Genomic DNA, 12,756 nt, shown 5'->3' on the forward strand with positions numbered 1-12,756 from the left:
TCCCCAAAACACCCCCCCCACACACACACACCACACACACACCACACACACACCCCACACACACCCCCCACACGCACACATTAGATAACAATAACTACATGGAGTTATTCTAGTGTGATGAATTGTTTTAACATTAGAAAGTCAAGGTCTGGTAGATGTCTCAGCCGTAAGTGCTAGCTTACTGTGTAAGCATGAAGACCTGAGCGTGGGTCCCAGCACCCAAATAAAACGCCAAATGTGATACTGCATGCCTTAACCTAGTGCTGCAAAGCAGAAACAGCAGATTCTGCATGCCTGTAACCTAGTGCTGCAAAGCAGAAACAGCAGATTTGTAGCACTCACTGATCAGACAGTCTGACCAATCAGTGAGTTCCAAGTTCATTGAGAGACGAGGGAGAGAAGGGCCAGTGAGCTGGTTTAGTGGATAACAGGCCCTTGGGGCTAAGTCTGAAACCTGAGTGCAGTCCCCTGGACCCACCGTGGTACAGAGACCCCCAACCCATGCAAGCTGTTGTCTGACCTCCACATGCACATGTACCTGCCAACACACATACAAGCACACGCATGCATGCATACATGCATGCACACACATTTTTTTAATGAGGAAGGGATAGAGGATAACACCTTGTGTGACATAAGCACATGTTCAGAGGCAGGTACACATACCTTTTGTACACACACCCTTGGCACATAGCTTTTTTAAAAAAAGAAAGAAAGAAAAAGAAACTTGACATGCTGATTCTGAGTTGATTTATATCAACATGCAATAAACCTAGAATTCCTAAAACCTTTTTGAATAAGAATAAGGCTGGGAGATTAAAAAATATAAACCTGTCTTTTTTTATCAAGACAATTTACTGCTGAGATACGTTAGAATTTAAGGATGGACAAAAAAATGGAACTGATATTTCACTGTTGTAGATCTTTCAACCTTTCCTGAACTGCTGGCTGGGATATAAACCACAGCTTTGGGAAATAGTGTATCAGTCTTTATAAATGTGAACATCTAGCCACCCCACAGCTTAGACATTCTGCTAGGTATTTACCCAGAGACGTAAAGACGTGCGTCGGTCTACCTAAATACTTGTCCCAAATTCTCTGTAGAAGCTTCAGTTGCTCCCATGGTAAGTAGCTAAAACAGATTGTCCTATTTCCGTGCAGTGAAGTAAGGCCCAACAATACAAGAAGGAGCTGATGATGCTCTGTTCCCTGTTCCTGTGTAAGATACCATGCTCTAGCTACATCCAAGCATCTCCCTTCGAGTCGGGAGCCCAGGCTCACCTTAGCCTGCTTCTCTGAATAGGATCCTGTGACGTGTGATCAAGGAGCCAGCCAGGCAGTGCCCTGCCGCCCACCTGGGGTTATTGACAGCGTGCAGTTCCTTGAAGTTTAGGATTCAGCTTAAGCTGAATATTTGAGAAGCCACCCTGAACCCTAAAGGTCACCAAATAATTCTTGTATATCTATAAGCTATACTTAAAGTTCAATATTGGAAAAAATGTATCTTCGTTTTTTTAATGAAGTGCCAACACTCAGAACTGATGAAGATATTTTTTCTTTTTTTTTTTTATTAATTATGAGGCTTTATCATAGTCTCTTCCTTAAGTGAAGTAAACAGCTCTTTCAAAATTATATAATTTGGGTGCAAACAGTTGTTAACGTCTTTATACTTTTGATTTTGTTTGCCCGCTCACCTGTTGGTAGTCTATCTAATGTACCATAGATGGTTGGCAGTGTTTCTAGAAGGATCCTGGTGCCTGTAGAGATTTGCCTCAGGAAGTATTCTTCTCCCTGCTTCTTTTGTCTCGCTACATGGGTAATGGAAGCTTAGTCTCCATGCTCACCTTTGTACTCAGTGTATTCTGCATGTGCCAATAGGAATATTAAGGCCCATGCATAGTGATGAGAATGCACCAGTGCACTGAGGAAAGGCTGCTGGACCGCAAGGCTCTAGCTGTCCAGTCCTCGTGCTGAACTCTCTTAAAGAAGAAGACCAGCGCAGAGTTCACCTTACAGACACTCTACCAATAGGAAGGTCACTTTGTGGTTCACACTTGGGTAAAGGCTCTGTTTAGATTGTCCTGCTTTTGCCATTCTCTCTTCTGCCTTTTGCTGGCTCTCACTGGGACATGTCTATGTGACTTGTGGTAGCTGAGGAAGTGGGTCTCTAAAATGAGTGTCACATGGAGCGTGCCCAGCACCGTGGTTCCTGGATATGTAACAAACAGCAGCATCCGCCATCATCTCAAGATGTTCCAGTATCTGCTTATTAAAGAATCATAAACATACAAGCCTATTGCAACAGTACATTTATATATCAATTTAAAGCAAAGATTGTTTAATGATCATTTAGATGAAGCCTAGGGAAGTTCTCTGTCCTGCCTTAGAGAATTATGTACTATGACAGTGGCTAGGTGGCACTCAACACTCAGCATCTGGGCTCCATTATATTCTTAAACTTATAAATGGATATTATAAACTTAAATAAACATCAGAAAACACATGTTTCAATACAATATGATTTGAAGACATGGAAAAATTTAATTGTATATAATTTTCATATCAAAATGTTCTTTTGATTTTTTTAACTAACATTTAAAGATATAAAACAAGCAATAATTTCTCCTAATATCTTCATCTCTAGTAGGGCTTTTTAAAATGAGGAGTGGGGGTGCTGCTGGTGGCAGAGTGCTTGCCTGGCATGCAAAAGCCCTTGGGTTCAATCCCCAAGACAGGAGAATTGTTTTTAAAATGCTTTGGATTCATTAAAACATCTTTTTCCAGTCTTGGAAGGGATTTGAAAAATGCTGATTTGTGGGTTTCCCAGTAAAGCAAGTTATTTTGTGGTGTTTTCTCATGATGATAATGTGCACTGTGCCGTTGTAAGTCTCGTCCCAGCCTCATGCCCACTTGTGTATATTTATAGACTCTAGAATATACAGTGACCATTAGTAAAATACACACCAGCTCCTTGTGAGGTTTGTCTTAGGCCATGGTAGCGGTTTGTGTCTGATGTGTACTTGTTGCTGAGCAGACGGTACTAAATGACAGCCCTAGGGCTTGGCACACACTTTCTTTAAGGGACCAGATGGTATTTTGGGCTTTGTGGGTCATTTGGGCTTTTACGGTTCCTCAATTCTGATGCCGTAGCCATAGATACAAATCAGTATAGCTGTGTTTCAATAAAAGTTTATTTATAGACACTGAAAATTTGAGTTACTTATAATTTTCATGTTATGAAATATGCATCTTTTGACATTTTTTTTAAAAGTCATGCAAAGATGTAAAGACCAAATTTAGCTCAAGTCTCAGATTTGCAGAACACTGTCCTAGCAGTTGATTGTTCTGAACTAACTTTCTAATGTAAATCAAAGCTGGAGAGTGACTGGAAACTTTTTAGAGGACTAGGACGCATACTGAATGTTTTTAAACCTCATTTACTTTTATTTTGTATGCATTGCTGTTTTGCCTGAATAAGAATGCTAGATCAGACAGTTGTGAGTTGCCATGTGGTTACTGGTATTTGAACCTCGGTCCAGGAGCACTTCGTGCCCTTAACTACTGAGCCAACTCTCTAGCCCCACCGAATGTTTTTAAATCAAACCCCCTTTCCTGGAAAAAAAAAATGACAAATGTAAATTACTTATTTGACTATTAAGAAGCAGCTGAAAATGTTGTAAATCACTTCTTTTCTAAGAAGTTTTGATTTACTTGCTAAGTTAAATTGCTAATTTGATTTAATTACTAAGTTAATTTTCCTAATGGGCAAGAACTATTATAATGAATATAGGTACATGTTGGACACATATTCAGCAAGTATTGAGCAACTCCTCGAGGCATTTGCGTGATAGATAAATCCCCCGTTGGTGCACCCTGACCTTGACAACCTTAGTCAAATAAAATCTGGGCAAGTCGTATAAAATGGGCTGAAAAGAAGCCAAAGAGGGCAAAATAGAGAACACAGAACAAAATAAGAAGTAGAAAGGTTTAAAAACAGAGCAGAGGGTCCGGACGTGGGACGAGTTGGAGAAGGACACATGGGGTTGGTTCAGGGGAGGGCAGTAATTCCAGCCCACAGCCGAGCGTCCCATGGCCACACCCACAAACCATGTAGAACTGCACCTTGCAGAAAGGTAGGTCAGACGCTCCCATGTGTATGCAGAAAAATGGCAGGTTGGGAAAGCTGACTTGAAGAGAGCTGTCTTCTCGACCGACTGCCTTCCCAGTCCGTTCAGCATGTTTAATTCCCAGCCACTCCTCACTAATTATACAGTCATTCGCATGTTGCTCAGTCCGTCTGAGGCTCGGCTCCTCAGTGTGTAGAGTGGGGCCGATGGTTTGTCCTCTCTGGCTTGGTAGGCTTACAGTTAGCCCTCCTCCTCGCTTGCTGCCCTTTGCTGCCAAGGTTTGACAGACTTCCTAGGAACGCATAGTTTTATAGCCAGAGACAGGAGCAGATGTGATTCAATTCCAACATTACTACCTAATCTTCAAACCAAACAAAAAAAAAATTAATTTTTTTAATCTCCTGACAAGCCACACAGGCCAAGCAGAGTTACTGGATCTTTGCTTTTAAAAAACACTTATAAAAAACTTCACAAGGCTAGGTGTGGTGGCGCACCTTTAATCTTATACTTGTGACGCAGAGGCAGGAGGATCTCTGTGAGTTCAAGGCCAGCTTGGTCTCCATGGCCAATTGCATGCCAGCCAGAACTGTATAGTGAGACCCTGTCTCAAACAAAGCAAAATAGAAAAACCTTAGGTTTATGTTGAATAAAAATAAATGTTTATATGAGTTGAATATATATGTAAATAATAAATATCATATAGCTTTTGTAACAACCATTTACTGTAGATCCTATTATAGTTTCATTTTAGAAGAAAGATCTGATGCTTAGAAAAGTCAATAAGTTGTCCTGGGAAGCATAGGAAGGAAGTGATGGAGTTGAAAGTCTGACTCTAGACCATGCTTAGTAGCTTCCGGAGAAAACCACTCTGCCCTTCCCTTTGCCGCAAGGTCTACCCAGTAGACACTTAGCCAGAGTCTGCTCTGCCTCGGTAGCTCGCCTCCCGTGAGTGAGTGAGCGAGTGAGTGAGTGAGTGAGTGAGCACCACCACTAAAGTGAGCGAGCGTTAAAGTGAAGACCAGCTCACTACAGCAGATGTGAAGGGAAACCTAGAATAAAACTTTCCTAAGTCTTTGATAAACTAGGCAATTACAAATTCAGATTTCCAGAATAATATAACTTTGACATTGCCTCCAGCTTTATTGTGTTTTGTCCTTTGTGCCATAAATAGACTAAACTGAACACAAATGAAGACACGACACTGACCTCTAGCATGGGTCGCCGCCTGGCACTGCTCTGGGACCGCACTGCACTAGTGCGTGGGCTGCAGGAGATGAGGTTTCGCCTGCTCGCCTCCTTGCTAAAGCGCTAGAATATTTAAGACAGTACATCATAGATGTTTGAAAATATCTTCCAGTCATGCGTGAATAAAATGTTTATGTATGACCAGCAAAATAACTCAACAAGTAAAAGCTCTTGCCAGTAGACCTGACCACCTGAGTCCTACTCGCCAAAACCACGAGATGGAAGTGATGTTGGTGAGCTCTCCTCCAACTGCCACACATGCTGTTAAATAAATAAATAGGATAAGTAAATAAATAGGATAACTTGAGGAAAGCAGACATTTAAATGCTGTTTTGTTTGTTTGTTCTAGCATGGATTAGAAGAACAAGAAAGACTCCACCTACTATGGAGGTAAGAATCATGGGAAATATTGAAGTGATTTATGTTTCTAATGCTATGCTTTTCAGCTGAGAGCTTGTACTACTAAAAATACATATATTCTTAGGGAAATATAGTACATCCCAAAGTATTAATTTCTAGTAAATTAATTTCTACTAGAATTTCTAGTAAAATAATATGGTGTAATATATTAGCATTGTATAGTAATAAAATATAGTAAATATATACACATTTCCTCTTGCATTCTTTTAATTATATTTTGTTGTTATCTTGGTAATTTCATACATGCATTCAGTGAGTTATGGTTATATTCCCCTTCCTACTTTTGTCCTCTAACTACTCCATATCCCCTCCCATCATTCCTCTCTCCTGACTTCCTGTTTGTGTTTGGTTTTCTTCTCCCTGTTTTGATAATCCACTGAGTCCGTTTAGAACTGCCCATAGGTACATGATTATGAAGCCAGCCATTTGAGCACAAGAACCTTACAAGGGACCATCTTGTAGGAGGGAGAACAAGTCTCCCTCCCTCCTCAGTCATCAAGTGCCAGTAACTTCTCTTTAAGGGGCAGGACCACAGGTTGAGAGCAGCCCGGTCTGTGAGTATAAATGTGAATAGTTTAGAAGGCAGTTTGGCTACATGACTGCAGTAAGTAGACATCGTGTGTAACTCATCAGAAATATGAAGAACACACTTTAACAGGGGAAAACACTTTCTAAGCCAGAAGACTGTACCACTAGCATCTCAGAAGGCCGGGGCAGGAAGAAGGCTACCTTGAGAGCCTTCGGGACATCAGTCTCTAAATTCTTTAGAATAGTATGTTTGAAGCCTATGTTATGAACTCAAATACTATGAAATTACTATTTCTCTCCTGGCCACCATGAAGGGTGAAGGGATCCATTTCTAGTACAGTTCTTGGGGTGCTCTAGCCAGTGGACGGTCAGCTCCCTCCCGAAGCTTCCCTGCCTCGCCCCCTGACCTCCCTCACCTGCTCTACCCATCCTCCCCAAAGGAGTGGCCTGCAGTCTCTCCAGCTTAACGCTTCTTCCTGTCGCCATCCACTGACCCACTACCTGCCTACTCTAATTCCTTTGCATTAAAATCCTAGGATGCCTGTCTGAACCTTTTTCTCCTGAGCTTCTTAACTCACAGGTTTAATAGCTTCTTTCTTGTGTACCCTGGCCTGCACACCTGAACAGGCGCTTGGAACTTAGTGCTCAAATCCACTGTTTCATTTTTGCATCATAATCAACTAACAGAGAGCTTGATTTGTTATTGTGAGGTTGGATTTTATAGACAGATTTGAGAAATGAGCTTGAGTTCCCATCCAGCAATTATAGATTAACCTTGTAAAACATATTTCCAAGCTGAACATTGCCTGCTCTGTTTTCACGGAGCTTCATACTCCGCTACTGTATGTCATTATGGCTGTACATGCATTCTTCAGTGCAGTACAAAATGAGCTCTATGAGCTAATGAGGTAGACTTTCTCTGAGTCTTACTCAATTAGAAGCCATTAGTAGCAAATATCTAAAAATATTGTCCTTTTCAGACTAACAGAATAGTTGGAAGCATAATACAGTCTTCTGTTTGAAAAGTGGTCATGTTTATTGCTAATTATTGACAAAATGCATGATGATTCAGTAATATGTTTACAGACATTAAAAAAGAAAGCTACAATATTAGCAGTCTGCCTTCTTTATTTTTAATATGTGCTTCATGAAAAGGAAAAGGGAGTTCAAGGAACCAACAGAGACAGAGCAGTCAGTCAGGGGTGCTTGGAATGGTGCTGTTGTGGACTGAGAGGTCAGGTCGGGGAGATTTGTGGGAACGCTCAGCATGGCTTCGCTTGGTTTCTGGGCCAGAAGCTCCAAAGACTCATTGTTGTCTAGGCTGAATCGCATGATCTTGAAATGGTTACCAGAACTCTAAGTACTGAATTACAGTGCAGGCGACAGGAGCTTGGTTAGAATTCAGACGAGAGGAAGGAATGTATTAAACACTTAATTGCTTCACATTTATTTAGTGTTGCCTGTTCTGTCCACCTTACAACTGATTTAGGCTGACCCACAGCCGTGCAGGTGCTTGGGAAGTGTTGTTACCATTGTCTCTCCATACAAGGCAGAGTCTGACAGATTGGAACCGAAGTGTCTGGTGCTAGCTAAGGCTTCCACTCTCCAGGATGGTGTTCGTCTGGATTGTCTGCCAGCATTTGTCTCCGAGTCTCCTCTACTACTCATTCTGAGTGGCACCCCTCTTCCACTGTTACCTCAGTTGTATTATGGTCAAGGCTGCTGGCCCTGCCACTTCTCTTCTCTGGTCTATAATATGTTGATTTTGCAGTTTACCATTCAGAGAGGAAGACTGCTTCTGAATTCTTGAGGCCTATTTATTTCAATGTTGTCTCCAAGTACCCGATATTTATTGAGTTCTCTGTGCTCAGTATTTAGGCATATATAGCCCTACTTTCCTATTGACTTAAATTACAGAGATGGAGTACGTTCCTGCAAAAAGTAGACCCCTCTTATCCCAAATCTCATATTTTTAGGATTGTGGTCGAAACTTAGGAGAAAATTGTAGCATGTTTACACTCTGGGGTCTAGCACCACTGACTAAGAATGAGTGAAGGGGAGCTGATTATGAACATGGGAAAATCTCAGAAAATGGAATTGTACAAACAGCAAATCACGGGAGATTCCATCTTATGTGCCATTTATGTAAACTTGGAACTGGGGGGCGATAATGGCACTCCTGAGGTGGGGAGTTAACATAGTACCGCACATTTACAAGTCTGATGGAAATGACAGCAACTGGGTCCATTTTAAAAAGCCACGATGGCATCCATGCTTTGGGAGCCAGAAAGTATACAGATCGTTGGTAACAGCTTTGACAAAACTATCAGGAAGTACCCCAACGTGAGCACAGAACTCAAAGTGCTCTATAGTCTGCAGTGTCTGGAAACTGAACGTGGGTGACCTGGTGCTAAAAACCAGGAACTGATTGGAAAATTTTTAGATGTAATTTGCTGCTGACCATTTAGTAGAAGAAACAAAAAAGTTAGTCGTTACTATTTCCTTCTATCAAAGTCATCATTGATTTGGGGAAGAGTCATCTAAAGATACTAAAACTCCTGTTCCTGTGCTTTAAAAGGCCTCGGTCTGAAAGCATAGCACTGTGAATTACTTACATAGCACTGTGAATTACTTATTACTTAAAACGAGAAGTAGGCCTTCTTACCAGATAAATCTGGCAGACAAAACCCTAGCCAGATGGCCGAATGTTTTGCTAAGCCATACAAACTGATGTCATGAATGCCTGCTTGGTTGAGACATAGACTATGGCATCATCCATAAAATAATCTTCCAGAATGTATAACCCTAACATAACATGAGAAAATAACCAGAAAACCTAAGTTGGGAGACATTCCAACAAACTTCAGACCTGTCACGTCAGTGTTGTGGACAGCTAAGGTCAGGAACCCTACCACTCCAGTGGAGATGAAGAGTAGTTAGGGATGGCTGGGAAGGTTGAGGCCTGTGCTGTGGATTAGATAATAACACGTATCGGTGTGCTGAATCAGAAAAGGATGCTGGGAAATCCTCTTGTGATAGTTTACACAGGCAATGTCTCCTTCCCTTCCAGCTGGAAACTCCCAAGCTCATACTTGTGAAGGAGAAAACAGTCCAGTTCAAAATATTCATGCAAATATTGAACATTGATCTGTAGCTGTTGGCTGTTGGAAAGCAAGGGCTGGGTAACTCATTTCTAATTAAAAGGAGTTAACTCACAAAGCTTAAATCTGAAGACTGATTAGTGTTTCCTGGCTGCTGCAGAATGCTTAAGAGCAGAGCCTGCTGTCTAATCTTCAGCAACTCTTTGATCCTTGGTTTGGCCATTGCTGTCAGCAGAAAGGGCAGGTGAGCACTGGGTTAGAGCCCAGCCAGGAGTGCTTTCCGAGCACATGGGAGCCCCACGCTCATCCCTGGTCCTGCCGACACCAGCCAGAGTCAAGGAAAATGTGTACAGTAGCTGCTTTGAGGGAAGGGAATAGTTCTCATGACAAACGTTTTGTGATATTAGTCCTACAAACTTTGACTTAAGAGAGAGATTTTTTTTTAAAAAGGAGAAAGAGATTGTTTTGTTTTGAAAGACAGGCTCTTGTGCTGTAGCCCAGGTTGGCCCTGAACTGGAAACAGTTCTCCGGTCCTACTCTCCTGGTTTCTGATACTGCAGGGGTGAGTCCCATGCAGTGCTGCACATGAGGAGTGGCTGACCTTCTCGACATAAGCTCTGTGAGCCAGGCCATCCTGTGGTTGACCGAGTAGCCACTGCCAACACTCTAAGTAGTTGTAGTATGAAAACAGTTATAGGCAGCACATCTGACTGTGGTTGTGTCCAATAAAACTTTACAAAAACAGTAGGTCAGTTCTCACATTCTCTCTATCTATATAGTCTTTTATACACACACAATATACATATATGATGTATATACATATACATTGGCCTGCTGGTTGTCATTAACTTCCTTTAAATTTACAATTAAAAGTGTTGACTTTTTTTTTTAAAGGAAAGCTAATTCTTTGTCCATGCTACACCTGACAGTGGGTTCTTGCTTTGGGGTTTAAAATCTCTAGGCATCACAGAGACATTAAAATGCGAATCTCACCTGTGGGAGAATTCCTCAGGTAGAGACAAAGCTTCAGGAAAACCGGTCAGAGCCGAGGACATTGTTTTCATCCAGGGCACACACTTGCAGCAGTCTCCACGACTTGTGTATCTCTGTCCACCTAGCTAGCTGGCTATCTACTTAGCATCCGAAAGCGGAACAATCAGAGGTGTGAAAGTTGTCATGGGCATGCATAAAAACACATTTATTTGAATTTCAAAATTAAACCATACTTTTTCTGACAGAGTCAGTCAGATTTGGCTGGTTGGCTTTGACAATCAGGACTAGCTTTGCCAATTAAGTTGTATGGTTATATTTTCCATAAATTGAACAAGCTAAACTGAAGCTCTCAATCTTGAAAACAATATTTAAAGTCTGCCTTCGGTGTGCAATCACTACCAACGTAGGCTTTGCTATTGATTGTGCCAAGTGAAATGTTGATATGGTTTGAAAAGTCTCAGGACATCAGAGCACTGCTGGTTATGGATGTCGGGACCCAGTAAAAGCATTAAAGCGTGCTTAAGAGTGACAGGCAGGAACCACGGGGCAGTTGATGCTGAAGGAGAAGGGAGGAAAGGCCGTCCAGGGCGTGTGTCGTAACTGCAGTTTCTCTACGCCATTCCATTTGATAGTGGCCACAAAGGACTATATTGTTAGCTAGATTATTTTTGTTAGTGAAATAATCTATTTAAGTGAATCCCATGAAGGCTGCATTGGTAGCTCAGTTAGTAGGGTGTTGCAGGTGTGCCCTGGGTTCAGTTCCCAGCAAAAACCAGGCATGGGAATGCCACCTGTCACCCAGAACTCTGAAAGGACAGCAGGATCCGAAGGTCAAGATCATCCGCAGCTATGTAATATGTTTGAAACCCTGCCACAATAAGATAAACAAACCAGCAGAAGACATCCTGCAGTCACAGGATTAAGGGAACAGGCTGATTCCCTGGTTGACTGATAAGATAGTCTTTATAAAATGCAGAACTTCTCATACACTGCCACCTGATTGGGGTCTCCACCCCCAGCCCCTCCCAGCTCTTGCCCACCTACCGACACTCACACCTTCCTTCTCTCATTAGGCATCCTTAACTAATACCTGAGATACTTGAAATTCAAACATACATAAGCACTTCAAGAATTTTTCTAGCAACATATATATAAAACAAATCAGCAGGACTTAATTTTTGAATTTCTTTCTAAAATCCTCGATGCCCAATTAGGTTTATTATTTATTCAGTTACCGTCAAATACCATACATGTGCTTAAAAGTGAACATACCTTCTCTGAAGACTTCTTTAGTATAATACCAACCTGATCTACATTCATCTGACATAATACTGTTAAGTTATATTGTTTCTAATTTCAGTATTGTTTTGCCTTTTGTACAGTTTAGTTAGTCCAGTACAATAAACTGGATCTTAGTGCCATTTGCATAGGAGTGGCATGTGTGCTGTGACAGGGTCCTTCTGGGGTCCGATGCTCACAAGGCTGAAAAGTTGCCTTACAGCACATCCGTCATTCAGCCCCTGTCATTTCCATCACCCAAGACAAAAAGCGTGCTTGCCTAGCTTTCCACCATCATAACAGTCTTTGGGCATGCTGGTCCTCTGGTTTCCATCATACCTAAGTCATCTGGCCCTCTCAGGTCAAGTCACCTTCCACTGTGACTTTACCTAATTATTCTTTTATCTTAGTAAAATGTTAGTATTAAAAATAATTTTACTTTTGAAATAACAGATGTAATAAAATAACCCCAAAACCTTCTAGCCAGTTCCACAATTTGAACAAGGTAACTCACTCGCATGTGTTTGCTCTTCATTGCTAGCAGACCACATTGCCTGTGTTCTGCTCTTACTTACCATAATAAATGAAAATCCGTAAGCTCCTGCTTAGAGCACACAGACTCAGCCCCGGAGAGGCCATTTCTCTCTCTCTCTGTGTGCCTTCTTTAGTGTTGACCTCCAGCTCTTTGAAAACAGGGAAAATGTAAAATTTACCTTGCTTCTTAGAGAAGTGTGGTAAGAGGTAAAAGTGAATCTAGGGGGCATTTAGGGTCTCAGCCCTGGGTCTGTGTTCTTCACTGCTAAGACCATCTGCATCCCTGGCTGTTCAGGAGCCATTTGTGCGAGTTTGGTGGAGATCCCCGTCCTCTTCAAACCGATGGTCTTAGATGAGTGCTGCTAAGAAGCACCCTACTGATTCCTTGGCTCTGGTTTTTCCTCAGTTCGGGGAGCTGCTCCCTCATCTGCCTGTCTAAGCAGAGCGACACGTTTTATTCTTAGCACAGATTTCCATCTCTTTTGACCTTTATCTGACTTTTAAGGAACATAATATAAAAGGGTTTTTAA

At 41.8% G+C, this 12,756-nt stretch overlaps 1 protein-coding gene across 2 annotated transcripts in view; it reads left to right on the plus strand.

Moving 5' to 3' along the window:
* Positions 1–12,756, plus strand: part of Ndufaf2 (NADH:ubiquinone oxidoreductase complex assembly factor 2) — a 113,598-nt gene that overhangs the window by 76,981 nt on the left and 23,861 nt on the right. For both annotated transcript variants that reach the window (XM_052159939.1, XM_052159940.1), the window contains one exon: positions 5,722–5,762. In XM_052159939.1, the coding sequence (XP_052015899.1) occupies positions 5,722–5,762 (41 nt within the window). The remainder of the gene's footprint in view (positions 1–5,721; positions 5,763–12,756) is intronic.

Source organism: Apodemus sylvaticus, chromosome 16 (assembly GCF_947179515.1).
Source record: "Apodemus sylvaticus chromosome 16, mApoSyl1.1, whole genome shotgun sequence".
In the NCBI taxonomy this organism is placed as follows: Eukaryota; Metazoa; Chordata; class Mammalia; order Rodentia; family Muridae; genus Apodemus; species Apodemus sylvaticus.